Genomic DNA, 26,528 nt, shown 5'->3' on the forward strand with positions numbered 1-26,528 from the left:
GCTATATCTCTGCTACTAAATAAAACAGGCCAGGGGCAGTCCTTTGCCCTGAGAGCAGGAGGCATGGCCTAGATGCCATGCACATGGCTAAGCTCACTTCCCTGTTAAAATGGAGCAATCATATCTACTGGTGCCTCTGGTGAAGGGTCCCAGTGTCACACTGCCTGAGCCATGCATGAGCATGTGAATCTGTGGGGCTCAGCCAAATGTGTGCCCTGGGTGTGTTTTGTTTTGCAGTAAGATGGGACCTTTGGGACTATTGAGGAGCACAGAGGCAGGGGCCCTCCTTATGGCAGGGGAGAGATCTCCAGGGTTTTGATGAGGAGCAGAGTCCTGCACTGCTCCCTGTGTGCCTGGAGAGTTTGTTGAAAAGAGAATGAGCAGCAGAGATGCAGTCCTCACACATTTAGGGGAGCCTGGGGGTAGGTGAATCCTGTGCCACTCGCTTATTTTAAACTGGAGTTTAGCTAAAGTTTGAGCAAGCCAGTGAATGAGGATTTGCACCCAGCCATGTGGGAAGACAAAGGTCAGGTGCAGCAAGCTGTGTCCTCTTTTAAAAATGATGCTAAACCCTAGCTGATGTTGCCAGACTATGCTGTGGGATTAAGACCTCCTGCCAAAGAAATTGGTGCAACGGCTGGGCCATCACAACAGTCCAAAACACTTAGATCATGACACAGTCAAAGAGCTTGCCTCCTACAGGAGATAGTTTTGGATTTGTGGTAAGCCTGGTGGGACGGAGACTGAATAATAGAGCATGCCTTTTTGTCTCACTCGGTATGTCATGTGCAACCTGGTGTCCTGGGATGGCAATCTGAAATTTCTGAGTCGAACACAGCAGGTACGGAATAACAAAATGCAGAGCAGTGAATATGGCAGGAGGGCAGAGCTGGTGAGCACCCAGCCCTGAAAGAAGACTTTGATTTCAGAAGGACAGATCTCCTTCCCCCATGGGGACAGGACTTGGTGGGTGCTCTGTGCTCAATGGAGACACAGGGTGGGCGCTGAGGGTGCTGCAAACAGATGGCTGCAATTTTCGTCTCTGTGATGCACTCAGAAGGCTGGTCAGAAAACTCATCACCTCCTGCACGGCTTCTGTGATGTGTTTTGGACAAGACATGCAGCACTGAGAATGCAGTCCAAAGCCAAGGTTAGACTTGAAGAGCCCACCTTCAAATCTAACATTTCTTACTGAGATTACAGTTATTTTACAGGCATAATCTGCTAAAGTGCCAAAGGCATTTATGAAATTCATAGCTTGAACAATTAAGATAACCTGGATCTGGGCTGAGTGCTTATGCACTGAAGAACAGAGCATGGTGTTGTGAGGGAAGAAAAGCATCCCAAATAACCCTGATTTTAGAAACAGTCTCTGCAGACTGAAACTGGGGTGGGCTTTTTGTGCTCTCTCCTACTGCATTTTTAAATCTGTAATAGTCTGTATTTCTGCTGAAGAAGAGATTTTGAGAGCAGTTGGAAACCCCCCGTTATTTATATAATCAGGTTTTTACTTGCAGTTTTCCACACAAAATTCCCCTGATATTTCCAAACTGATTTGCCAGGCTAGTGCAATATAGCCAGAAGCACCAGCCCTGGCCACACATAATGATAAATACTGTTCTAGGCACTACTACTGAGGTGAACTCAATCCTGCTCAAAACTATTTGTGGCTGGATGCAGAAAGCTTTTTTCCCCACATCTGTTTCCAGATCTGTTCACCCCTGTTGTCAGTGCCCAAAAGCATTTCCTAATACACTGTGACTTGTCTGTCACCAGTTTCCCTGAATTTGAAGAGGCCTCTGCCTCTGCTTGGCCACTTTTCCTTGCAACCAAGTTTAATGCATTCTCTTTCTTAGGGCACTGCCAGGACAAGACCTTTTCTTTCCAAGTCAAATACCTTGGGAGAGAGCAGGCAGGCAAGGGCATGCACCGTCATACCTTTGGGGGGAGCAGGAAGTTCCTTGGCTCAGAGTATCCCTCGTATCCTGCCCCCCCTTGCATGCACACACTTCTCCATTGCTCCTTGGCTGACATTTCCCCAGCAACACCCCTTCCCTCAGGTTGGTCATACCCAAGCCACATGCCGGCAAACCTCAGAAAATAATTGGCTCAGAACCAGTACTTTCTTATTACAAGGAGGACTGCACATAGAAAACAACATGAGCCCTTATTGCCTAGGTAATCATCAGCAACATCAACCCCTGCCAGTGTGTTGGGGTGGAAAGACTGAACTTCAGCTCAAGATAATGAACCAACATCCCTCTAATGTTTCCTGGGATAATGAGTTTCTGGTCTGACCTGGCACAGATTGCACTTCTCTCTAAGAGCATAGTGAGACCCACAGGAGCTCTGCAAGGGATCAGATCATGGATCCCTGGCTGTTTCTGCTGGAATAAGAGATAATTTTGTTAGCCAGGGTTGACACAGGTCAATGTCATGTCACTCAGCCTGAGCAGTCTGTTAGGTGTCAGATGGTTCCTAGGTCCGATTGGCAAAGTACTGATTTTGATATATTTATCAATTTAAGCCAAAGAGTGTACTGACCTGCCCCCCTTACCTTCTTCTTGCAGGGAAGAGTTACAATGAGTAGGAATTCACGTTTGCTGCTAGTTTAGCCAGACCTCCAGTCTGGACAGTGTCTCCTGTGTTCCACAAAAGGTCTGGAAGATGGCAGATAACACCTCTTCCAGTCAAGAAGAACTGGAATAGACTTCAGAGGGGCAGAAACCAGAGGTGCTTTAAGCCAGTGCTTTCAACACTGCACTTTCAAGTAGAGCATCTTGTAGCCACTTGTGGCAGCATTTGCGCCATGCAAATAGCCAGCACCAAGCAGCACACCCAAGAATGGAGGGGAAGTGGGGTGCCTGGTTCCAGTTTCCATAAACGCTGACTGTGCTGGCAGGTCAGCTGCTCACTGCTGCAGGATTACGTCCATGGCCTGATCCAAAGTCATGCTGACAGCTGGTTTGGTAGCACCTAGATTTGATATTAATGGATGCTTAATCAAGCCCTGGAAGGGCAAAACAAGTAGTTTCCTGCTTCAGAGAAAGGAATGAATGATAATGTATTAGCAGAGGATATGATCCTCCCAAAGAAAGGTATGATAGCTGAGCAGGGAGTCAATGTCCTTGTTTTCCCCCTTAGCCATATCACACTCAAGTCTGTAGGCATAAATGTAGGTGTCTGTGTACTCCTCATCGCTATCTGTCTGCAGGTAATGAAGCCTCCATCTGCTCATGTCGAGATGTGTTAATTGATTTTGTAGGAAGCAAAATGTGGACTAACTGTTCGTCAATGACTCACAAATTGTGATTGCTAAGAGAGGAAGAGGGCAAGAAATATTCATCACAAACGAAAGTGGAAGCTTAACCTTAGTGTTGTAGCTATCTATTATTAAAAGACTCTGCTCCCAATACATTCCCTGCCAGTAGTCCTGTTAAATGTTGTTGTTCACTCTTAACACTTGTCTTGCAAAGAGCCCAGACAAACATGTCTAGCAAACTTCCAAATGGCTAATCCTAATAAGCAACCAAGCAAGAGGAAAGAAGCACTGGGGAAACCCAGGCTGAGGGCGCTGGTTTGGGCTGTTCCACAATTTGGCTGTTCAGACTTCTTTTTCTGGGTTAGATCCAGACAGTCCCTAAAGCTCAGCTGCATTTCATTGCCTGGAGCAAGAACCTGGGTTGTTAAGAGTAACTATGTCTGACTTCTCATTTATTCCATAATCATAGAATGGTTTAGGCTGGAAAAGTCCTTAAGATCACCCAGTTCCAACCCCTTGCAATGGACAGGGACACCTCTTCTCCCACAGAGAAGGAGGAATCACACACTGCAGCTGGGTTAAGGGCACCCACACAGGTGAGCAGCCGCATGGCTTCATGTTGCCGCAGAGCTGGGCTGTGAGCTTTCAGGAGCAGACTCTTCTGCCCATAGCCCTGTAAAAGCCCACAGTCTGCTGAAAGCACCAGGCTGTGTTGGCACAACAGCTGGTGGCTACCTAGTAACTGAAGGCAAACCTTCCTCGGAGGGCGTATTTACAGGCTGCCTTATAAATGACTCTAGAGATTTAAGAACTCACACAACAGCTGTATGAGATAGAGCTGAAAGCTTCTCACATAGCGGTAGTGCTGATATGGTTGTTCACAGAGATAAAAATTGTATTTCTACATGGTGCCAGGGCATAGTTTATTAAAGACTCACTTCTTTTCATGTAAGAGAACTAAGGCAGGCTGTGAGCACATAGACATCTCACTCTGGGATAGAGAAAGGGGAGAACCTGTCTGGCATCAGTGGCAGCTCTTGGACAAACACCTACTCAGAAATAACTTCACAGTAACTCATCCCTTTTTTTGCAGAGATGAGCACCCTGTCTTTGCTTATACAACCAGTTACCAGAGTGTAACCAACAGGACATAAGTTCTCAGACACCCTTGTTGCTTTGTGTCCATTCCTGTTCCAGGGTGGCTGGACCCTTTGCTGGAGATTTTCAGCACGTTGGTAGCTACAAGGGCACCAATCAGTCTTGATACAAGAGCACTGAGCATCAAGGCCTCAGTACAGAAAACTGCACTTCTCTGCCTATGCCTCTGATCCTGCTGCACCAAAGTCTTTCTTTCACCACCGGTAGGAATTTCCTCCACCACTCAGAAATGAGTTAAAAGATTGATTGTGTTTCCTCTTTGAATGTGCTCTACTGCAGCTTCTACCATCAATCCCTGTCGGGTATTTCTCTACTAGTTTGCAGATTACTTTGAACAACTGCTGACTAGATTTTTTTCTCTGTTCCCTTAAGGCTTTGTATCTGTGGGCAGAAGTCTTCTGGTTCAAGCATAAAGCCCAGAAATGACACCCATCACAATAAGGAACTCTTACTCATGTGGCAAAGGCCATGCCTGCTCTGCCCCCGAAGATGTTGGTGTCACAGGGGACCATAGCCACAGGCATTTATCTTGCATATGCCTGCTCTGTCTGCTCAAACCACAGCTCCATTCAGCAGCACGTTATAAACTCTAACAGTGTGGAAGAGTGTGGCCACAGTAGTCTGCATTTCTGTGACCTTGAGCCTGATTGCTGAAATTAATTAGCTTTACAGTGGGTTAAGCTCAAAAGCCTCTCCATAGTTTCTGCCAATAATGGCTAGACAAGAGAGTGGGGTGAGAGCATATCCCACCACGCAGCCGTGAATCCCGTACTTTTAGTTCTCTTCCAGGAGAAATTCATTACCTGCAAGGTCTGATGTTTAGCAGCACTGCAAGAAGATGCCTTTTAATGCCTTTCCTTACAGCCCAGTAAAAGATGAATGCTGTGTTCCAGAACTCAGGTCAACTCAGAATGAGTGGGAGCATGTACTGGCTGAGATGTAAAATACATTGATTTTGACTAACTTTCTACGGCATTTCTGTAGGATTTTACCTCTGCTATTTTATCTCCTGAATGCTATTCACCATCTTATTTGTCTGTGGGGATGATTGTGTCACTGCTGTTGCAGGTGAATTGATGTTTTCTATACACTTGACCTGACATTTAAAGTAGTTTGGAGCCAGCTATTAAAGACTAAAATTGAGGTGTCCTTCTCTTTATTCTTCTCTCATTTGTAGTACCTTAGAAGTAATTTCAAGTTGTTTTTTTCCCCCTTTGTCCAGCATTGCATGTAATTTTTTACTGGTCTAACTGCATTGCCAGATGGGTTCATAGTCTGACCCATATTACTGCAGCTTTTGTCCAGTTGAAACTGTTGTATAGAAATCAGAGGAGTATCTTCTGACTCTAGGCTTGTTGTGAAAAGTCTAAAATTAATAAACTAAAAATGAAAACAATAAAATAAGCCTCATAGAAATATGATAAGAACAAGTCTAAAAATAAATGGACAGGGAAGGAGGGAGTGTGACCTGTCAGCAATCGTAAATGTTCATGTGACCTGTGGCCCATACTTGAGTTATTGTAATCTTCTCTGAACCATTTTTGGGTGTTATCCTGGACTTTTCTGGTCATATTCATCTTGCATGACTGTGGAGGTAAAAAAGATTAATACCATCCAGAGAGCTGTGAATGTCTATCGTTTGTCAAATAAATTGTCATTTGGAGGACTCTTTCTCCCCATTGACTGTAGTGTGATGCTGATTTTGGAAGAGATAATCCCACTCATCAGACACTGAAAAACAGTGATGATTCCCGGCCTGCCACCCATTCCCTATTGTATTCCTTTTGAGAGCTGGCCTCACTAACAAGTCAGTGTGAAGCATGAATGAAAGATTGCAAGAGAGAGTGCTGTGATCATTAAAATTTGGAAGTCTTATTCATCAATGTCCCCACTGATTTTTAGGATGGAGATTGGAGAGCAGCAAACATCAACAATATGGGGCAAGATGTTCTCTTTCTGCTTTCCACACAGAAAATATGAGTCCTTAAGAGCCATACTGTGCTGATGTCTCATCCTGGAGACACTAGCCATAGGTGCTTACATTTGTTATTACTGAAGCTCCCTAAGACCTGAAAGACTGTTAACAGAGGCAGTTAGGTCTCTACCTTGTGCCTCCATTGCTGTGCAGTACTTTTCCAGTTTTCCCTGAGAGAGAACAGATCTGAATCCAAATCTTCACATCCCATGTGTGCCTATCACAGCAGTCGTGCTGTGGAAATGGAGGTATAGTTTGCTGTGGTTTGAAAAAATGATGCCTGTGGCATCTGAGGATTTGTCCAAAGCATCTAGCTTGCTGTAGATGGTGAAATGCATGCTAATGCAGTTAGTTACTTTTGTGACTGGGTGCTCTGAATATCTAATTATTTTTCCTTTGCTTCTGCTGATCTGATGTCCCTGCTAATTTTGGGACCTTCAGTTTTGTTTTATGCTTCAGTAAGCCTCAAAGGATATGCTGATGGTAATGTAAATGACATATGAACTGTCCATCAGACTCTCCTGATTTGCATAGCCAGTTTTTACACAGCAATAATACATGGCATCTCTAGGCAAGGACACCATGCACTGCAGGCTCTGGAAGATGAAAAGCTCTATTCCTTGCTTTGAGGAAGGAACACAACAGGGCCAACCCATTTAGCTTTCAAAATACAAGGCTAGACATCTTAACTTAAAGGGGAGGCTAAAATCACCAATGTCTGAGTGGACTGTACTGTCTCTGCAGCTGCAGAAAAGGTAGCTGGCTCTCAGGTACCTTCAGGAGAGTTGCAGAGTCTCCTTTGGAGACATTCGAAACCCACCTGGATGTGTTCCTGTGTAACCTGCTCCAGGTGGCCCTCCTTTGGTAGGGGTGGTGGACTAGATGATCTCCAGAGGTTCCTTCCAACCCAGACCATTCTGTGATTCTGTGAAATGACAGCATTTAAGACTTGTTTTGACCTGTTGTATCCTCTATCAGCTAATTCAAGCAACTGCCTACTCATCCCGTGGCTGGTGTCAATCCTGTTCATGAGAACTCAGGTAGGTTTGTATGCTAAAAATATAGACCTCTGCCATCTGGCCAAATCCAGCCTTCCTAGCTTCCAAAGCTACCTTTGGGGGAAGTCAGTATGATCTGTGGTGTTTAGGGATGCTGTCAAAACAGCAGATATCTGCAATAGCAGATGATTTGCATGTATTAAGTGCCTGGGTTTCCCTCACTAACTCTTTTGAGGGAGCCTATGCTGTCTGGTTCTGTGGGAGGTTCTGTGCTGTAGTCATGCAGCCATTGTGCTAAGAGCTATGGGCCTCACACCTCCCTGGCATGTACAATCCTGGTATGGACAATGTGGCAATATTCAAGCTCCTTTGTACATCTTCAGCTTTTTGTGGAGTGATTGTGCCTGGTTAGGTGATGATGTCTGTTCAGAAGTCCTGTAGATCATCACATTTAAGATCTGTTGAGCAGGCTTAAGTGATGTTTGTCTTCAGTTCCCATGGAGACACACAGTAGTTATGTGTGAAATACATGTTGTGATTACAAGTACAGTATGTTGCTGCAAATTTGTGTTCATACAGATAAGACATCACTGCTTCAAGTGGGTCTTCTAAGAAGATACTTGTGATTACACTAGAGAGCAGGTGCCAACTTAAAAATTAGCCAATTCTTAGCAAATTTGAAAACTACATGTACTGCACTTGCTTAGTGTGAAAGATAATGATGAGAGCAAAAATGAACATAGGCTGCTCCAATTATGTAAGAATGGCTTTGGAGGATTATGTGCTACTTGATTAGTAGGCTGGGAAGAACTTGAGATAGTCACAGCAACTTTAAATATAGACTAGAGCCTTAAGTTTGAGTATGTGAGGCATGAAGAGGGAGATTTGGCACGGGCCACTTGAAAGCTGAGAACATCCAGATCTCTCAGAAAAAGAAGAAAAAATAAAAGTGCCAATGAGAAAAATATTCTGCATGGTATCTGAACCTCTGGGTTAGCATTTCAAGTGGAACCATTGCATTTGTTCTCTTTCTCTTCTTTCTGCTTTCCTAATCAGAATTAAATCATTTGGTTAAATAAACCACCCTTTTAAAGATAAGACCTTTAGTGTCTTTGGGCTCTTTGTTCATAAACAGCAGGAGTATGTGTTTTTGGAGTGGGGCAGAAGTTTCAGCTCCTGGCAACGGCATACTCTAATCTATGGTGTTTTGAGTTCAGAAGTTCGGGCACATTCCACGGCTCAGGCATGCTTGTTGGACCTCTGTTCAGTGCTAAGTCCTTTTTTTCCCCACAAGTCCTTGTGTGTCCATGCAGACATATATATGTCTGTAAAAATATATAGGAGCGTTCTGTTAGATGACATCAAAAGTAAATGTAACATAATTTGGCTCTTCTGAAGTTGCTAAGAACTAGCTGTGTAAATCAAAAAGTGATTTTTAACTAGTTGGTCTCAGTTCCAGCAAATGAGCTGCCTTCAAATTGCTGGTAAGTTGGGGAAAGTTTCTTCTATGCCATATGGAATGTTTGAATTTGGTATTTCATTTTTGCAATGCTGAAGGTATGTAGGATGTTGTGTAGAGAAGCTCAACTATGAACCGGTTGCTTGGTGTAAAGCTATTCACAATATGAGCCATCACAGCTACAGGAGCAGACTCTTGTGTTGAGGGGACACTGACAGTGGGAGCAAGAGGAAGTCATAAACCCAACACTGTTTGTAGTCCCAGTCTAGCAGTTCCAGTAGGCTGCATCCCAGAAGTATGAGGATACCTGGGCAAAGATCATACTACATTAACTGTTTCTATATGCTTTCCCCAGATTTCCCTACCAGTCAGTATGCTGGGTTAGACGAATCTTTGTTCTTGTCTCCTAATGAATTCTTGTGAACCCTGTGTGCTCTTCCATGGTCTCCTGTATGATCCTCAGCACAAAAAAATGAAGGAGGCATCTGTGCATGTAGAAAAGAGTTAGGGTGTTTGCCATGTGTGCTGGTTAATGTCATGTCCAGCACTGTTTCCCTTCTTTGAAGAAGGGAAGTTTTCTAACTGTCATGGACAAAGTGCAAGAAGGACGTAAGCTGGGACAGAGAAGGAAGGGGCTCCCCATTAGTGTGGAAGTGCAGATAGAGGCCTGGGGACCAGACCTGTGGGGTTCCCGTTAAAGAAAAACATTTTTTGAGTGTTCTATTGGCAGAGAGTAAAATAAACCTCAAGATCGCCAAGATGCATAGACCAGGAGAGTATTTGGGCACTGATGTGCAGTAATTAAGATCAATGGCACTCAGATGTTTCCTGGTGGATATTAATGTGATTCAAGGTGAAGTAGATTAGCCATTGCATGAGAAATCCTTAGATTTCTGCTTCAGAATATGCCAGGGAAGGGAATAGCCGAGGGCAGGTTCATGGCAGACATACACCTGTCTTCCCTCTGGCTGAGGGGAGAACTTTGAATCTGGATTTCCCAACCCCCCTTTAAGTGTGGGACAGGTTTGCTCAAGTTTTCCTTGAGAGGACAGGCTTTGGTGGCACAGCCATCAGAGTATGAATTACAATAAGAGCCTGCAAACCTACTTAGGCATCTGAATGAGGCATGGGTTAAGCCTTCGCTCTTTCATTAGTATATTTTAGCACAGGACTCCCACACAGCATGTTGGCTTTTGTGAATGTGCTGCTGATGCCCAGGAGGGCAGTGACAAGGCAGACAAGCCAATGAAAGGGAAGATTTCTCTGGTTCTGGTCCCCCTCCTACCTCCAGTGGTTACACGGGGAGACTATTTAGGGAGATCATCCAGGCAGAACATCCCTTCCCTCCGCCCCCCTAGTTACCCACAGCTATTTGTTTTGTTTTTCATCGGGTTGGTTTCCAGCCCGCCTTCCTCACTGGGGACATCACACTGAGATGAGAGTGCTGGTGCAAAGGGAGAAACGTGGGAGCTGATGGAGGGGAACTGTCACAGCAAGCTAGGATACTCTGAGCTGTGGTACCTCCCAGCATGCCCGAATGTAAATGTACAAAAGGCATCAGAATAAGTAAACAATCTTCATGCTATGCATCATGCAGTGTTTGGCAGGAGAATAAGGCCAGCGTTGTGGATAACCTTACACACTTAAACCTGATCAGGATCCTCATGTTAATCTGGCAGCGCTGCGTTGCAGGAGTGACCCCTCTGACTTCAGTGGAAATACTTGCATCAGGCACCTGAAGCAAAGGCTCTGAGTGGGGGAAACCCACAGCAGCACAAGGCTGGCAGAGTCTGCTCCCGGTTCAGTCCAGCCTGCCCTCCCAGCACTCTCTTTCAGCTGTAGTGATTAAAAGGAAACAAAAAGCCATTTCTTTTTATTCCCATACATAGCAAGTTCTAGCAGTGCCTTGGGCTAAGATAAGGCAATGTGGGGGTTACAGCTATCTAGGCCACAGAGCAGTGAGCTTTCTGTGAAGAAATGCTGCAGGGTGGCAGAAACACTTCTCTGTATGCTCAGACAGATGGAGCATTAACATCAGCTTTGAAAACCGATGGGAGAAGAGCATGCAGGCAAGTCAGTGGCTCTTTAAAGCCATGGACTGTGCTTTTCCTCCTAGTCCCAAACTTTTCTATCCAGCAAATGATCCTGGATTTCAGTAGTCTATATTCAAATGCCAAGAATATTTTGCTCCTATTCACTTTATTTTAAATGCATATGAACTCCGGAAGCTGTGGTATATAGGTATGTAGGATCAAAAGCTGTGCTGTACTTATGAAGATAAATATATAGACAGATCTCCATACCCCAGCAATGATCTTAAGGATCCTGAATTGTGCGCACAGACTTCTGTAAGTGACTCTTCCCTTTTTTGGCACTGGGGAAAACACCAAGCAAAAAAAATTCTCTGTCAAGTCCCATTGACTCCCAAGCACTGCCCACTGCTCTGCTCTAAGCCCAGCACCACCTCAGAAGAGCAAAGAGAGGTGAATCGGCTCACAGAGCCCCTGCATGAACAGCCCATACCAAATCCCACAGCCCAGCTTAGCCCTTTTAAAATGTTTTGGGGGTGATGTCAGCACCTGGGTTGCCAATGCACTTGTTGGTCTCCTCCCTCAGTCTACTTCAGTTCCCACTCAGGGACTGGGCATCCAGACAGAGTGGGAGATAGGCAGAAGCCTGGAGGGGAATAATACCTGCAGTCACCCAAAGTCCAGAGGCAGAACCACTGGGCTCCATTTACCTCCTCAAGGTAAAGAAAGTTTGGCTTACTTACTAGGTCAGATTTTCTCTTGTCCAGGGACATACAAGGCTGGCAAAACAACCTGGGAATGTAGGAATTTGTTAACTGCATGCACTGAGCTTCTAATATCTAACCTGCAGACTAAGGCATTTTGTATTCAAAGTGTCTGTCTTCATGCTGGTACAGTCTCGGGGATTCGCTTGTTTGCACTATAGATATTACAGTCTAATCTGGCTTCTCTGCTGAAATTTTGGTTGTGTGGCTGAAATTCTTTGTCTAGAGTTCATTTTTTTGGAGGTTTCTATTCTATTTGCATGTCATACAGATGGGATTAGTGCATGACAGTCATGATAAAGTGTTCTCATTTCTCTGCATGAACTCCAAAACCATACAAAATTCAAAATGTGCTGCGATAAAGTAAATAAAACCAATAACCACAAGAAAGATTTTTGAACACAACTTGAATGGGATTTCTGAAGTAAGAGACCTATAGCAGCTTGAAAGTGCAGGGAAGTCAGAAGTTTCTTGAGAGAGTTCTGTTTAATTTGTAGGATTAATTTACAAAATTTATGAAGTTCTTCAGAAATGAAAATACCTAACCTGAGGTTCTCCTGGTACTTTCAGTGGTAACATAAATAATTCAGATTCATCAGTCTTTGTAATAGTTTGCACCCATTTTTTTTTTTTTTTTTTTTTAATGTAAACATGCAAAGAAATATAGGAATTTAAAGAGCTCTAAACAGTGCTGCAGGTACAACATGGATCTATTGGAAGTAATAAACGTGGCTTGGGCATAATTTATTTGAAAATGCTTGCACAAAGCAGCACTAATTTCCCCCCCCCCCCCCCCCCCCCCCCCCGTGGTGTATTTGGGGTGACACTGAGGAATGCTGGAAATCAAAGAAGGTGATAAGCTGCCAGACGTAGCTTTTAGTTTTTACTGTCCCCTGTGCCTCCTAACTCCTTGCTGCTGAAACAAACATTTATTTACAGCAATATAAATAGCTCTGCTGAACCTGCCACCTCCGTGCATCTGTTCTTCACATATTTTTCTTTTTCCCTTAGAAGAGCCTGTGACCAGAAGGTTGAGCTCCAGGACGCTCCTGGGCAATCTACTGAAGTTTTCCCTTTGCTCTACCTGCTGACCTCTTCTCTCTCCCGATTATTCCCAAAAAATGGAACGATCCACACAAGAAATTTTCCTCAACTTCATGATTGTCCTGATTACCGTATTGCTCATGTGGCTCCTCGTGAAGTCTTACCAGGAATAAAAGGCAATCAGAAACTGTGGGAGGTGATTTAAGTGTGTGTCTGCGGAGATAAGTAGCACCCACAACACACCGCTGTGATTAGCTTTCAGTCAGTCAAGGATGTTGTGAATCTCTTTTTTACTCTCTTGTATCTGTTGCCTGTGCTAATGTTTGTGATGGGTCTATGATGGTGTAAGTATTTTATTCTTCAGTGATCCACTGTGAAATGTAAAATGCAAGATCCTTAGGAGCTGTTTGACTTGGCTGTCTCCTCCAGTAGTTACTGTGACTGCTGTAGCCCCTGCCCACCATGCCAGCTTGTTTGATGTCAGTGTTAGGTACTCAAGGGTATAAAACTGCAGTACGAAATGTAACCGTCTGTATTAACCAATATGAGAGGCACAAACTCGCTTAGCAGAAGGGAATGTGAAACCTCTACTTTCACATGCTCATTTCACTTCAATAAAGAACATGTAAACCCATTTTTTGTATCATTCCTTATCCTTCTCCCATCCTGACTGCTGTTCACTGCAAGACCTGCTGATAAACACGGTATAGTGTGATGTGCGAGTCTAGTGGTTTGCTTGCTCCTCCCACCTGCATTTTTATTTGTATCATTTAAAAATTGCTGTGGAGTGGAAACGCTGCAGCTTAACACCTGCGTACTCACAAGAATGGGCTGTTCAGGTCACTTTTCTGTCCAGAGTGACTTATGCCGTTGGTGCCTGTGGACGTGGGCTTCAAATAGAACCTCTGTCCCAGCGAGACATCGTCAATAATTGCATTTGCTGAAGCTGGATTTCAGGCAGGGATTCCCAGGACCCTATTTTTGGCCAGGTTATGTTTGGAGCAGTGCCTGGAGGGACAAGCCCGAGTCAGCTGGCGCCCCAGCCCTGCTGTGAGCCCTGTGCAGAGCAGCAGTCCCTCGGGGTCTATTGCAGCATGCCAAGTGCCATGGCACAGCCGCTCTCAGCTTTGGTAGAGCAAGGCGTGAGTGTGTCAGGGTTGCTGTGATGGTGTTGTCGCCTGCTAAAAAATCTTGAGCCCACAGCCCCTGTGTTTGTGAAATCAGCAGTGTAACTCCTCCCAGGCATTCCACATCTGTTATTTTAATGGCTTCAGAGAATCAGCATCTTCTGCAAAATGCAGCTTTCTGCAGGAAGGCAGTTAGAGATGTGCCGTGCTGCTGATACAGGTCTCCTTCCCCTCCAGGGACCTGCAAGGAGCAGGCAGCAATGCAGGGCTGTGCTGAGGTACCTGAGGCTGGTCTCAATATGCTTAGGTGGAGAGATGCTGGCTGTGACAGCTGGCTCTCATGCCTGAGCTTAGAGGAAAGACAAGCAAATGTTGTAGTAGCACCACTTGCTAAGTGTGTGTGTTGCTTAAAGATTGCTAGTAAGTGATCCATTGCCCTGTATCATCAGCACTGGGTTTTGCAGTCACCCTTGCTGCAGCATGTGTGGTGCACAAGACATGAATGCAACACAATATCTGATCATGGAGAAGATGATTGCCAAGGTGACATAATGCTTACCCTGCTGCTTCTCCCATCCCGCATACTTTGCTAAAGGCACTCTGTGTAGAGTTCACAGGAACTGCCAACAAGTAAAACAGTAGTTGCTCATGACTTTCACTTGACCCCAACAAGGCAATTTTCACTCTAAGTATAGATAGATGAATTAGCCTCACCCAGAACCAGAAGTTCAGTGGTATCCTTTCTGTTTGCTTTCCTGGGCCATGGATCAGACTGTAGCCACCTAATTTTAGATGTTCAGATTTCAAAAGATTGGCTCCCGGCCAGGTAATTTGGAATTGCCAAGCACTCAGCACTTCACTCAACACAAACAGGATGTTCAACGTGCTTTTGGAAAAATCAGACCACTAGTTTGCGTGCATGGATACCAACCTCGAAACCAAATTTTAGGCACCAAGGTTTGCAGCTTTGGCTAAACATTAGAAAATTATTCATTGGGGGTTATCAAAATGCTTGTATCAAGCATCAGTGGTTGCAGTTGCAATCAGTTTTTATATATATAGATATATTTGTTTTTCCCCAAGAAAAGTGTTTTTATCAAGGAAAACTGAGATTTATCAAAGACAAACACTATGCTTGAAAACCAACTGTGTCTATTTTGCTTCTGAATGATGTCTGGCTGCTGTAGACTGTATGGCTTGTGCCCCCTTTCTCCTTTCTTGCCCAGGTGCCAGGTCTGGCAGGTTCTCTATCCTGCGTGACGTATCCAAGCATTCCTGTGATGTGTTACCTCCAAGTCACAGGGTAGGAAACTGCTGTGCAGCGAGAGAAAGATGAGAATGGGGAAGTGTGATTGAGACTGAGGAACTGCATGTGCTGCATTTCTAAGTGGGTTGATTACAAACTATTTCCTGCTGACATTTTTCATTTTGCAAAGATTCACTCAAGATTCAGTTTCATGGGGAAAAAATTGCACACTGTGTAAACTGTGTATGTGTGTGTTGTATGTATGTGCTCAGTAGATGACAGAAACAGAAAGAAAAGCAAAAAGTGTGGTTCTCACCCTTATCAAGACAGCATTCCTGTATTTGCATTGAAGTTTTCCCTGGATCAAACCAAGAAAATGCGAAGCACATATAATTTCCTTACTACACAGCAAGTCCAGTGTGGTTCTATTTTTACAACTGCATTTGGAAGTGTCCCAAAGGCAATAGATGCCCTTGCAATTCAAGAAGAACTTTGCACAATACTCATCTATATTTTGTTGGTGCAGTGAGCTAGAAGGGATCAAGAAGACTGACATTTGCTGATGGGGTTGCCATTGCTGGGGCTCCTAAATCATTCTTCACCTACACAGCTGAGCTGGTTCGCCCCCTGTACGTGGGGTTTACCCACAGATTAGTGTCTCGGGTCTGAGCTGGAAAAGCCTCTGGCTTGTTTCCCAGGGCTGTATACAGCTGGTGCTCAAGCCAATCAACTCTGACCTCTTAGCTTAACAGTTCAGCTGTCAGCTTCTAAAGAGAGATGACAGCATTTTCAAGCAGGCTCCATTATGCTTATCATCTAATGCTAATCTCTGCTCACACTGGGCTGATCTGTGAGGAAGTGTAAAGAAGCATAAATTCATGCAAAATGAATGGAGACGGTCAGTTTGTGCTGGTGTGTATGCTGTACTGCACTTGTACTTGCTAGTTCTTTGCTGCAGTAGGTGGATGATGGAGATGAGTAATAATTTGGTTTTGGCAGCAGTTGTTAGCTAAATGTAAGTCTATGCTTCCTTATACTACAGCTTGCACGGCAGGATCCAGAAGGGCATTTATATGGTGCACGGATGTGCCTTGATCCGTTGTCTTTGCCTCTTTGTGTACCCAGAAGAGCAGTCAGAGCTGTGCCTCTCTTCTGAATGGCTGTTGTCTTCTTGCTTCACCTCTTCCATTTTTGGGAGGCAGGCAGTGGCTTTTGCTCTCGACTACATGGCCAGGGCGGTATGCTGTCTACAGCAACAGTGTCGTGTCCTGTTCATGTCTGCTCTGCGCTGCTGTTCCTGCCCATGTATATGAAAGCCTGGAATGACTGCGGCTCAGGTGACCTGAAGATCAAATTGATGGGGTCAGGGTATTCACAGTGACTCAGATATCTAACAGTTTCTTAGGAAGGACTTAATCACTTGTAGAGATATACCTTTCTACATGCACTTTGCATAACTTTGGTCTTGCACATTACTGTGACAGCCTGGCCTAGATGCATTCTCCAAAAGCTCTAGTGTGAGTGACCCAATTCCTAACCAAAATTATCAACACTGAGCAATAAATAATCTAGAATGGATGTTTCATGTACCTCTTTTCCCTGCAGTATTCAACCATTTTCCTGTTCAGTTTCTTGTCCACAGACATCTGTTGGCATATCTGAAAGCAGGAACATGATTTTTTTTGCAACCAGGTTAGGAAGGACCTGTGAAAGCGGTGAGACACTGGCAGAGGCTGCCCAGAGAAGTTGTGGATGATCCAATCCTGGCAGTGATCAAGGCCAGGTTGGACAGGGGTTTTGATCAACCTGGTCTCCTGGAAGGTGTCCCTGCCCATGGCAGGGGGTTGGAACTAGAAGATCTTTAAGGTCTGTACAACTACTCTGTAATTCTGTGACCTGCTGCTGCATACTGCAAGCCATTTCCCCAGTGGACCCAGTGGACCTGGGCCTGGTTACATGAGGCAGTAATCGGCCCTTTTGTGTTTCCCTGGTTCTGATCTAATCCCTACAAAAGTCTGTTTCAGGATCGCATGGAAAAGATATGCCACAAGTAGCTTTAGAGCTTTCACTTAAACCTACTTTTGAACAGAAGAATTTCACTATAAGAAATCTTACATCCTGTATTAAGTTCTATTAACTAACACTTATGAACATATGATCTGGAAACACGAAGTTCCACACATTAAATCCATACCTGTGAATATATGTTAAATCCAAATGTTACTAATTACAAACAAATTTGGATGGACTGGAACATCTGATTGTTATTCAGAACTGGCCTGTAAGAGAGGTGGTGGCTGGAAGACAACCAGTGGGACACAGGGATAATGCAAACATCAGAAAGACAAGAAGACGATGTCAATAAGGAAGGTGCAGCACACATTAAAGAAAGCTTTAGTAAAAATAAATTAGCAGTTCAATAAAATAACGTAGCAGCCCTCTAGTCTGACATTTCAAAAGCAGGAGAACTGAAACTGGGACTAAAGTGTCCCCCAGAATATGACATGCTACAGGACACCAGGGAGGCTGTAAAGCAGAAAGCACAGTGATCACGGAAAGCTTCAGACTGCCTCCACAAAGTGGGAAATGTCAGACTGGGCTCTAATTCATGCTACATTTTTTAACAACATAAATTATTGGTTTACATGCAGTCAGACATCGCAGAAGGAGAAACCATGCAGCCATAAACAGCACACAGGGGCAGGATCAAATGTCACCTTTAAAATGATGGTGTGATAGTGACCACAATGTGCATGAGCAAAACATTCTTTTGGGAATGGGAAGGTCAGAGGAAGAATATACAAAGCACAGGAAGTAATCATAAATGAAATACTACCATTCAAAACACAGAAAATACATCCAAATTGGAAAAAACAAAACCAACTCAGATGTGTTAAGTAAAAAATCATAAGGATGGCAAGGAAAAAATGTTGAGTAACACCAGACCAGATGCATTAATAATAAACCACCTCAGAAACAGCAAACCTGTCATGATGACTACACAGCATGCAGGCGATAGATGCAGGAATGCTCAGAGAATATAAGCTTGGTACAGTGCTCACTGTGGAGGATTTCCACACTAGAACTTTTATCTGCAGGTGATGAGTTGGAGAAATGGTCTCAACCAAAGGGCCAGAAGTCAATAGAATGAACAGTGATATATCAGAAGGACCAGACAGTGTTCACACAGTGATTTTAAAGCAGCTCAGATATGAAATTGCCTGAGTAGTTACTGTGGAGTGTAACTTACTGCTCATGTCAGACTGGTACCAGAGGAACAGAGGGTGGCAGATGAAGTACCACTTCTTAAGAGGGCTGCAGAGAACAGCTGGGCAGTTATGGATGTGGAAGTTTCATTTCCACATTGGAAAAAAAAGCCACAAGACAACAAAAAACAACAGAAAAGCAAGCAGAATTCAAAGGCACATAAGTGGGGAAAAAATCAGCAAGGTTTCTGCAAAGGGAAACCCTGCTTTTTTTTATCTATTACAACTCTGAAAGAGCCAGTGAACACATCAGTGAAAGTGAGCTGATGGATACACTTAGGCAACCCTAAACTGTCATGGAATAGAAAGGGATGTTCTCCCTCTAATGGTTGAAAGAGAAAGGAGGTGGCATAAAACAGTGAAATTGCATAATAAAAAGAGGTGCGGAAGAGACTGCATAGCTTAACATGCTTTCAGGAAAAACAGGAGGATTGCAAAATTTTCTGGTGGTACAAATGTCATAGATGAAGAGTTGTAGACTGTCATCTCTGCCAAATGATAAGTGATAAAATGGTAGATGACATTAAAGGTTGACAACTGTGAAGCAGAACACACTGGGAGGAAAATCAGTCCAACACACAAATGATGAGCACAGCAGACACTGGCACACAGGAAAGATCTAGCAGTAACTGCATAGAGTTCCGTGAACACATCAGCAACATGGTCAGTGTTGGACAAATTGCGGAGAGGAGCAATAAAATGATGAAAACCATTGTGACAACTTCAGCTTGAGAAGAAATGAAGCAGTCTAGATCTCTTTGAATTGGAAAAAAAAAAAAACAAACAGTGACTGAAGAAAGAATATGAGTAGTGACAAATAAGGGCACATGGACTGGCTATTTACACTTTCTCAGTTCATCAAATAAATAGCAAACGTAATAGTGACATGTGAAATGAAGAAAGGCATTTCACAGAGAAAAATGGAACTGTAAAACTCAGATGTACAAGATGTCCTGAAAGAAAACAGGACAGACAGGTTTAAAAATGTTCAGATAAATCTGTGGAAGGAAAAAAACCCCAGAACATTAAGATCTGTTAAATATGAAGATAGCTTCCTGGCTCCATAGGAAGCTTAACCAAGGACTGCTAATTCAGAAGATATTCTGAGGAGTTATTACTCCTTGTTTTACCTATCATCAGGGCAGTGCAGGAGCTGGGGGCTCCCCATAGTGGCAGGCAGGGCCTGTTCCACCACCCCAGGTCAGACCAGGGGTGACCAGTGGCAGACCCAGCAGCAGACATCAGACACCTCCCTGGGAATGGGAATGGGCCAAGTAAGAGAAAAGATGACTGTCAACAGCTTTCATATATATATAACATGGCAACAAAGAAGAAAGCAAAGAACAGTTTTCCTTGCACACAAAGTAATGGACTTGAATGTTAGCAAAGGAGATTTCAGAGCATTTTTCTTAATCTAATGACTAGCGGGTAGAGTTGAGTACTATGCTACACTGTTGAGAGGTGAGGGGCTATCAATACTGAGAGATGTTGTCAGCAGTTTTTAAGAATGGGTTCAAACATCCATCAGGAATACTTTGTAACAGCTTGGAGAGGAATACTATCTCCTAGGGAGCTTCCATGAGAGCAAATACCAAAGGTTACCCTTTTTTTGAGAGGCCTCAGCCTCCGCAGCCTGGCTCAACGAAGATATTTTAAAATGGAGAAAAATGCTAATAGAAAGTTGCTGCAGTTTGCTTACAGGAACTAACAATGAGTATGTGAATAGGTCAATCTGCGCTTTTCTTGACGGAATTTTGAAAATGTTGAGGTGACTTAAAGCCATGCTTCCAGTGCGGAAAATATTTGCCTCAGGGAAGATGGGTGCTATAGGAATTTTATATTCTCCAGGATGCTGCAGCCTCTTTGGAATCTCTCAGACCTGGAGTTCAGGATCTTTTGACAGTCTTTCTCCAAGGTAAGGGCATTCACAACAGCTGACTCCTATCCAGGCACAGAATATCTCGAGTTGCAAGGGACCCATGAAGATCATTGAGTCTAACTCCCTGTTCATGGCAAGACTGCCTAAAATAAAAAAATACGACTAAGAGCATTGTCCAGATGCTTCCTGAACTCTGTCAGGCAAACTGAGTTAAAACCTCTCACATAGAGTTCCAAACCCCGGGAGGGGCACAGCCTCGAAGTGATTGCCCAGCTCTGAATTCCACCAGAAACTCAAGTATAATTAACTAATTTGATTAACAGTTTTATTGGAGATAGTTAAGAAGCATTCACAGTACTATTGCTCCAGCAGTCAGCTCAGGGGCAGCTGCAGGAACGAGCAGGAGCCGGCACACAGCGGTGCTTTTCCCGGGGGGCGAGGAGCGCCGGGCTCCCGGAAGGACCTGCCCTACTGGCGCTGTCCAGGGTGCTGCACCGGCACCTCCGGCCTGGCAGCAGGGGAAAGTGGTGGTCCAAACCCTCTGGGGTTTGTTTTGCGCAAGATGAGAAAGCTCTTGCTTTTACCCCCAGATGTTCCTTGGTTATAATTCAGAGCGTCAACCAGAAGGCAGTTAATGTGAGGGTGCTCTTAAAGATATCTGTGCTCATGGCTTTGAAATTGTATTTTGTGTTTTCTCTCTTATGACCTCAAATTCATTGCATAGTCAGAAATCAATGCTGAAGACTAGATTATGGGTGTCTTGCAAGAAGAAAAGTTTTGAAGATTGACTGAGACTTTGGTTGCAGCAGGTAAGAATGCAGGTGAAAGGATTAGGTAAGGAGACCTATTCTCCTTACCTCTCTCTTCCAATTCAAAGGCAATTCTCCCTCTGGGAGGAAGTGAATCCCATCATTCAGATGTCTAGGAGCTATCATCGCTGTGCCTGAAAAATAATGGAATAGAACTGTGGCATAGAAGTTAATTACCATTATGTATGAGATTCGTAGGCAGTGATTGTAAGTATCCATAATAAATTCAGGAGGATCACAAAAAATACTGTTGCTAGACAGTGATGTTAAATTTGCACTTACAGGTGCAAAGTAAGAGTATAGAATAAAATGTTGAAGTGCCAGCATCTCTCTCTATGACTTGCAGTTCAGACAGCTCCAAAATGACTTGAAGAGCTGCAGGTTCCCAAATGCACTTCACAATCTCTTCATAGCTTTTGGATCTCTGTTGGAATTAGATATGAGTTTAATGCTCCAAAACCACTGATATTTCTATATGATAAGAAAGTCACTGTCTGGCTTTTCAAATAGTCTCCAAGGATATGAATGCTTAGTCTAGCTTTTAATACAAGGGCACTCATACCATTCATCAAGGAAGACTTTCTGACCCGCTCAGTAGATAGCTGTTGTTCACATCTCTCTCAGACCTGTGTTTTTATGCAGCAAATGAAGGAGAACACCATGCTGTGGTTATAACTCCTTTCTGGGGCTCAGGGTGCCCTGTTTGCTGTTGCTGTATTCATCTCTTCTGGACAGATTTGAAGCCAGTGTACATTTGCACAGCTTCACAGCAGACTAACTGAGGCCTGTCTCAGGCATGGACAAAAAGTAAAATAAATTCTATTCTGCAAGACAGAGTCAGATGATTCTCTCTGGAGAGAGCCTGGTAGGAGTTTGAGAAGGCTTTAGGGGCAGAAGAACCCTATGCACTAAATTAGCAGCTGAGAAGAGCTAGAGAAGCTTTTTATTCCACATGAAGCCACATGCTCATGTCCCTTTCCACTGCCCTCGTGAAAGGTGCAAAGCAGCTGGAGGCAGCAGCCTTGAGATGGCCAAGCTTAGAGAAACCTTCCTAAAGCTGGTGCCACCATGGCCGCCCACAGGCTGGGCCAGGGCAGGATCAGAGGAGAGGGCTCATCAGGTCAGCTGGTGCCTGCTCAGATCCCTGCTCCCACCATTGTTTCTTGGCTCTTTTTTGGACCACAGAGCTATGGAGAGGTGACACCCACATCCTCTGCAAAATGGCTCTGTCAAATGCATGTGACAAAGGGTGAAAGGGAGAGAAGGTGAAGGTGCAGTGAGCGCAGAGACATGAGAATGAGGCAGAGCGTATGTCTGTTGGCTTAAATTCAAATCAACCAACCAATACCAATGTGATTGGAAAACTGGGAGAAAGTGAAGAGGCAGATGGAGGAGTGAGGAGGAGATGATGGCTTAGTCACAACAGCTTAAAGCAACACGTGAGAAGATCCAGAGCCAAGTCTTGCTCCCTTCCCTCGTTTCAGACTGTAAGCTCTTTGGGGAATACACCACCTTCAAATACATGTTTTTACAGCCACAGTACAGTGGAGCCCAGGTCATGGAACACAGCAACACAAGTAACAAACCCTCTGCCCTTCAGCATAGTTCATTTTGATCTAAGCTGCTGTACCCAATACTTGCTTGGAGGTTTTAGAGAGAAATCTCTTTTTCTAATTATAGTTTTATAGAGAGAACAGTTTCCTTTAGTAGAATAAGTAATGACCTGATTTTTATGTGTGCTGCTCAGAGGGGAAAGCACAAAGCTAGTCCTGCTATATTCCTATGTGATCTTGTGGGAAGGCTCCAGCCTAATATTTGGCAAGCCTTACAGAAAACCCGCACTGCCGCAAACTAAGGAAAGCAATGAATAATTAATTTTCTGATCTGTTTCAGGATTGTTTTCTCCAAAATATCTATTTTAATAATTCATGTGATTTTTAGCTGCAACATGCTGCAGACGCAAGGGTACAGAAGAGAGCCGTACTGCTTTTCTGAGTGCAGCCTGGAGGATTCATCAGTACAAAATTCCAGCTCACATTGGACCAATTCAAAGTGAGGAATGAGAGGTAAAGATGGGTGGTTAGCAAGATTCAAAGTAGAACGTTCTCAAAAAATCACAGGTTATGAGAGCCATTCACAAAGGAGTCTTCCTATGATGCCAAAATGGTCATGTTGAAGGTGTCAAGCTTGTCAAGAGCCAACTGGGGACAGAGGAAAGTACATACAGAGTTCCCCTACTTCCCAACAGGACCTCTGGAGTGCCTGAATTTAGCATTTATAGAACTGCCCAGGTTTACTATTTCAGGCTATAACTGATTCCTACTTCAGTCAGATACATCTATGTGGCATAGCTGTGGATTGAGGTTTCCTCTAGAGCTCGTGCAGGAATGACTCCAATCTACAAGACCGCACTAGTGGGGAACCCTGCAGTGCTGGCTGCCCCTGTGGAAGGGTCAAAAACCTCAGGGCACATTATGACAAAAATGGACAAGTCAGCAAATGAAATGTTAAAAGCTAACCACAGCCCATGAAGGGCAGGATAAGGGAAATTATGATTCCAACTGCAAAAGGAAACCAATATGTGCATGATGAAACCAGTGATTCTCTAGGTCAGTAGCAGCAGATCTGGGTACATTAACCTGAGCATTGGCGCTCTGTTCACATGCATCCTGCTCCAACTAACGCCACTTACTTCAACTAGCCACATGCTGAAAATCCTCTGCTTGCAGCAAAGTGCTCCAGCCAGCACCGCTAAGCCACTGGCACCCAGCTGTGCCCCACAGGGCACACAGTACAGATGCAGCTGCTGTTAAAGATTGGTCTTCCATTAGCAAGGACAATGGATTAATCCTCTTTACCTTCTACACGACAGGAAATTTTCCAGTCCAGCTTAAGTGCTGCTGCAAGAAACAGCAGGAGTTACAATTCTCCAAGACAAACTGCATAAATAAGATGGACTTTGATTGCCTTTAAAAATAGTACCTAGAAATGCCACCAGCATTTCAAAAAATACCTTCCTAAAGAGCCAGTAAGAACCTCAGAAAAAATAATTCTCCCTTCTCCAAAGGCAAAAAAAGCTACAAGCCAAGAAATGACAGAAAGCTGGAGCAGCACTCACTCTCCTCCCTGCTGTAATCAAAACCCGGGGCACAGATCCTGCCGGTGCTCACCACCCCAGCTTCACAGATGCTGGTGCAGCAGTGAGGTTACTGAAGACAAATCAGGGCCCACCTACATTGCTGAAGGAGCCCTAGCAACAACTTAAATTCACATTAGCTGGCATAAATAGTGCTGTGCTATGGAAAGTGACACAGAGAATCTGTAATGTAGGGAAATACAGGCCACCCTTGTATAATTTTGCATATAGAACTAAAGAACCACAACACTATGTGGTCCTCTTTTCTGGCTTTAAGCAGACAAAGGTAAACATTTCCACAGTTTAAATCACATGCAAAGGCTTTTATCAACTATATTTTTACCTGTCTGCCCAAAGCAAGACATACTCTGTATAGCATCAGTACACTATCTTGTATTTTATAAACCAAAGAGTATCTTAGACTAACAACTTGGCTGGGCTTTTTTAAAAACACCTGTGTTGAATGCCACTGTCAGCATAAATTATTTGCCTAAGAAAAGTACCTGTTAAAAAACAAAGGGTCTGAAGAGCTCCACAGATTGGGCAGGCATCACTGGTGGCCATGCAGGGCCAGGGATGATGCTTTCCCAGCAGCAAGCACCTGGGTGGCTTCATAGGAGCCTCCAGGAGAGGAGATATCAGGTGAAGTGCAGCAATCATCACTTTGTGGAAAGCTTTTCAGAAGATCCAACCTAAGTCTCCTCTACTCTTAGACAAACCAATACCTGGACCCTGCAGTGAGTATAAATCTTGATTCTACTTTCTTGAAACACATTTTTCACTTTTTTCTTCCTTCTGTTTCTCTCATTTTCTCCTCCCTAAGGAAACCAGCATCCAGCTCCTCACAGGTCAGCTTGGAGGTTATCTTTTTTTAATGAAAGTTCAGGTTTGCATTGTGGTAAGGGGCCATTATTGAGGACGAGGGGAGTCAGTGCCAGGCAGACATTCTCCCTCGGTAGAGCACAGCCAGTTTGGCAGGTACCAGGGACACTCTGCCCCAGGTTTGACAGGGGTTTTGAGAGCAAGGATGTCACAGGCCACATAGCTGAAGCATGAGTGGGCAGGAGGATAAGATCTGTAGGCACCGGCATGCAGAGGCTCCACAGGAGAGGGAATTTCACACTTAGCTTCATCAAAACCATCTCCCCGCAAGACAGGAAAAACGATCACCCAAAGCAGTGACACTACAGTGACACGATCTGACACTGAGACAGATGACATGTTCTGATTTTATTTCAAGTTGACACCTTGGGACACGGTGTAACAATTGAGAGGATCACAGCAGTAAGGAGGTAGCAGGGACCTTAATGCCTCCCTCCCTGCCAACTCCATGAGCTCCAGTGCAGAGAATCAAAAATAAACCAGCATAGCCTAACAAACTGCAGAAGATATTGAAGTCAGAGTGGGGCAGGCAAAGAAAGTGAGAGTCTAAGATTTGAAACAATGAAAAACTGTTGCTAGAAACTGATTTTAGAAGTTTCAAGAGTGATGCAAAGTCATCCTTGATTCTGCTGATTATCAATAACCAGTTTCCAAAATCAATGGTAGTTAAGTTCAACATGCAGTTTTTATTTCTTGTGTTTAATGCAAAATATGCAATAGTTAAAACTTCCATATTTCCAAATTAGTCAGAAAAGACTAATTATCACAACACCCCGAGAGTTTTGCTCATTAACTCCACGAGTGCAAGTTTCTAGCCCTGCAGAGAAGCCCTTATGCCCATCTTACATTTTAGCAAACAAATGAGAGGGCTTGAATGCAAGGAGCTTCCCAAGAACTTTAACTGTCCCCCATTGATTTACTTTTCACTCATAAAGTGATGGCCCAAGCCACAGCTAGAAATTGTATAAAGAACATGATCTGAGGAAGTTCAGATCACTCTTCGGATCAGGGAAATATCACAAAGCTGTTATAACCCCTTTTATCTCATCTGTTAAAGTAAGCCACTTTTCACCTGTATTAGTGCATATCTCAAAAACAAAACCCACAATGCTTCAGTTTAGAATGACATATAATTTATTAATATAATTCACAAGTAGTTGGGCACTACCCAATCTCCATATGCAAGTGATTTACACAAACATATAATACTAAAATTGATTGCTTAGAAGGTAAAAAATACCATGGGTATGAAATGCCATGGTAGATGCTGTTCAATATACTACACAATCTTCATGTCAGACACTTTTACTCATTTTTTAGAAAAAAAGGCAGTTTGCCATTTTTAATTCTTTTCATAAGTAGTCTGGGAAACTCAAGTGGTTTTTCTCTAAACCTTCTAATCAATTATTTCTCCCAGTTCTTAGGAACTGAATGGACAACCAAAGCAACATTCTCAAAAATCCAAAACCCCCACCCAAGAAAAACAAACCGAA

The 26,528-nt window shown here is 43.9% G+C and overlaps 1 protein-coding gene across 1 annotated transcript; it reads left to right on the top strand.

The window, feature by feature from the left end:
- Positions 1-12,659: 12,659 nt before the first annotated feature.
- Positions 12,660-13,324, top strand: SLN (sarcolipin). Its single transcript, XM_057399732.1, has one exon. It carries the CDS (start codon positions 12,768-12,770, stop codon positions 12,861-12,863), a length of 96 nt encoding a protein of 31 aa, XP_057255715.1. The 5' UTR covers positions 12,660-12,767; the 3' UTR covers positions 12,864-13,324.
- The last annotated feature ends 13,204 nt before the right edge of the window (positions 13,325-26,528 follow it).

This window comes from Pezoporus wallicus, unplaced genomic scaffold, assembly GCF_028554395.1.
Source record: "Pezoporus wallicus isolate ANWC-B61680 ecotype Strahan unplaced genomic scaffold, APGP_CSIRO_Pwel_v1 scaffold_6446, whole genome shotgun sequence".
NCBI lineage: Eukaryota > Metazoa > Chordata > Aves > Psittaciformes > Psittacidae > Pezoporus > Pezoporus wallicus.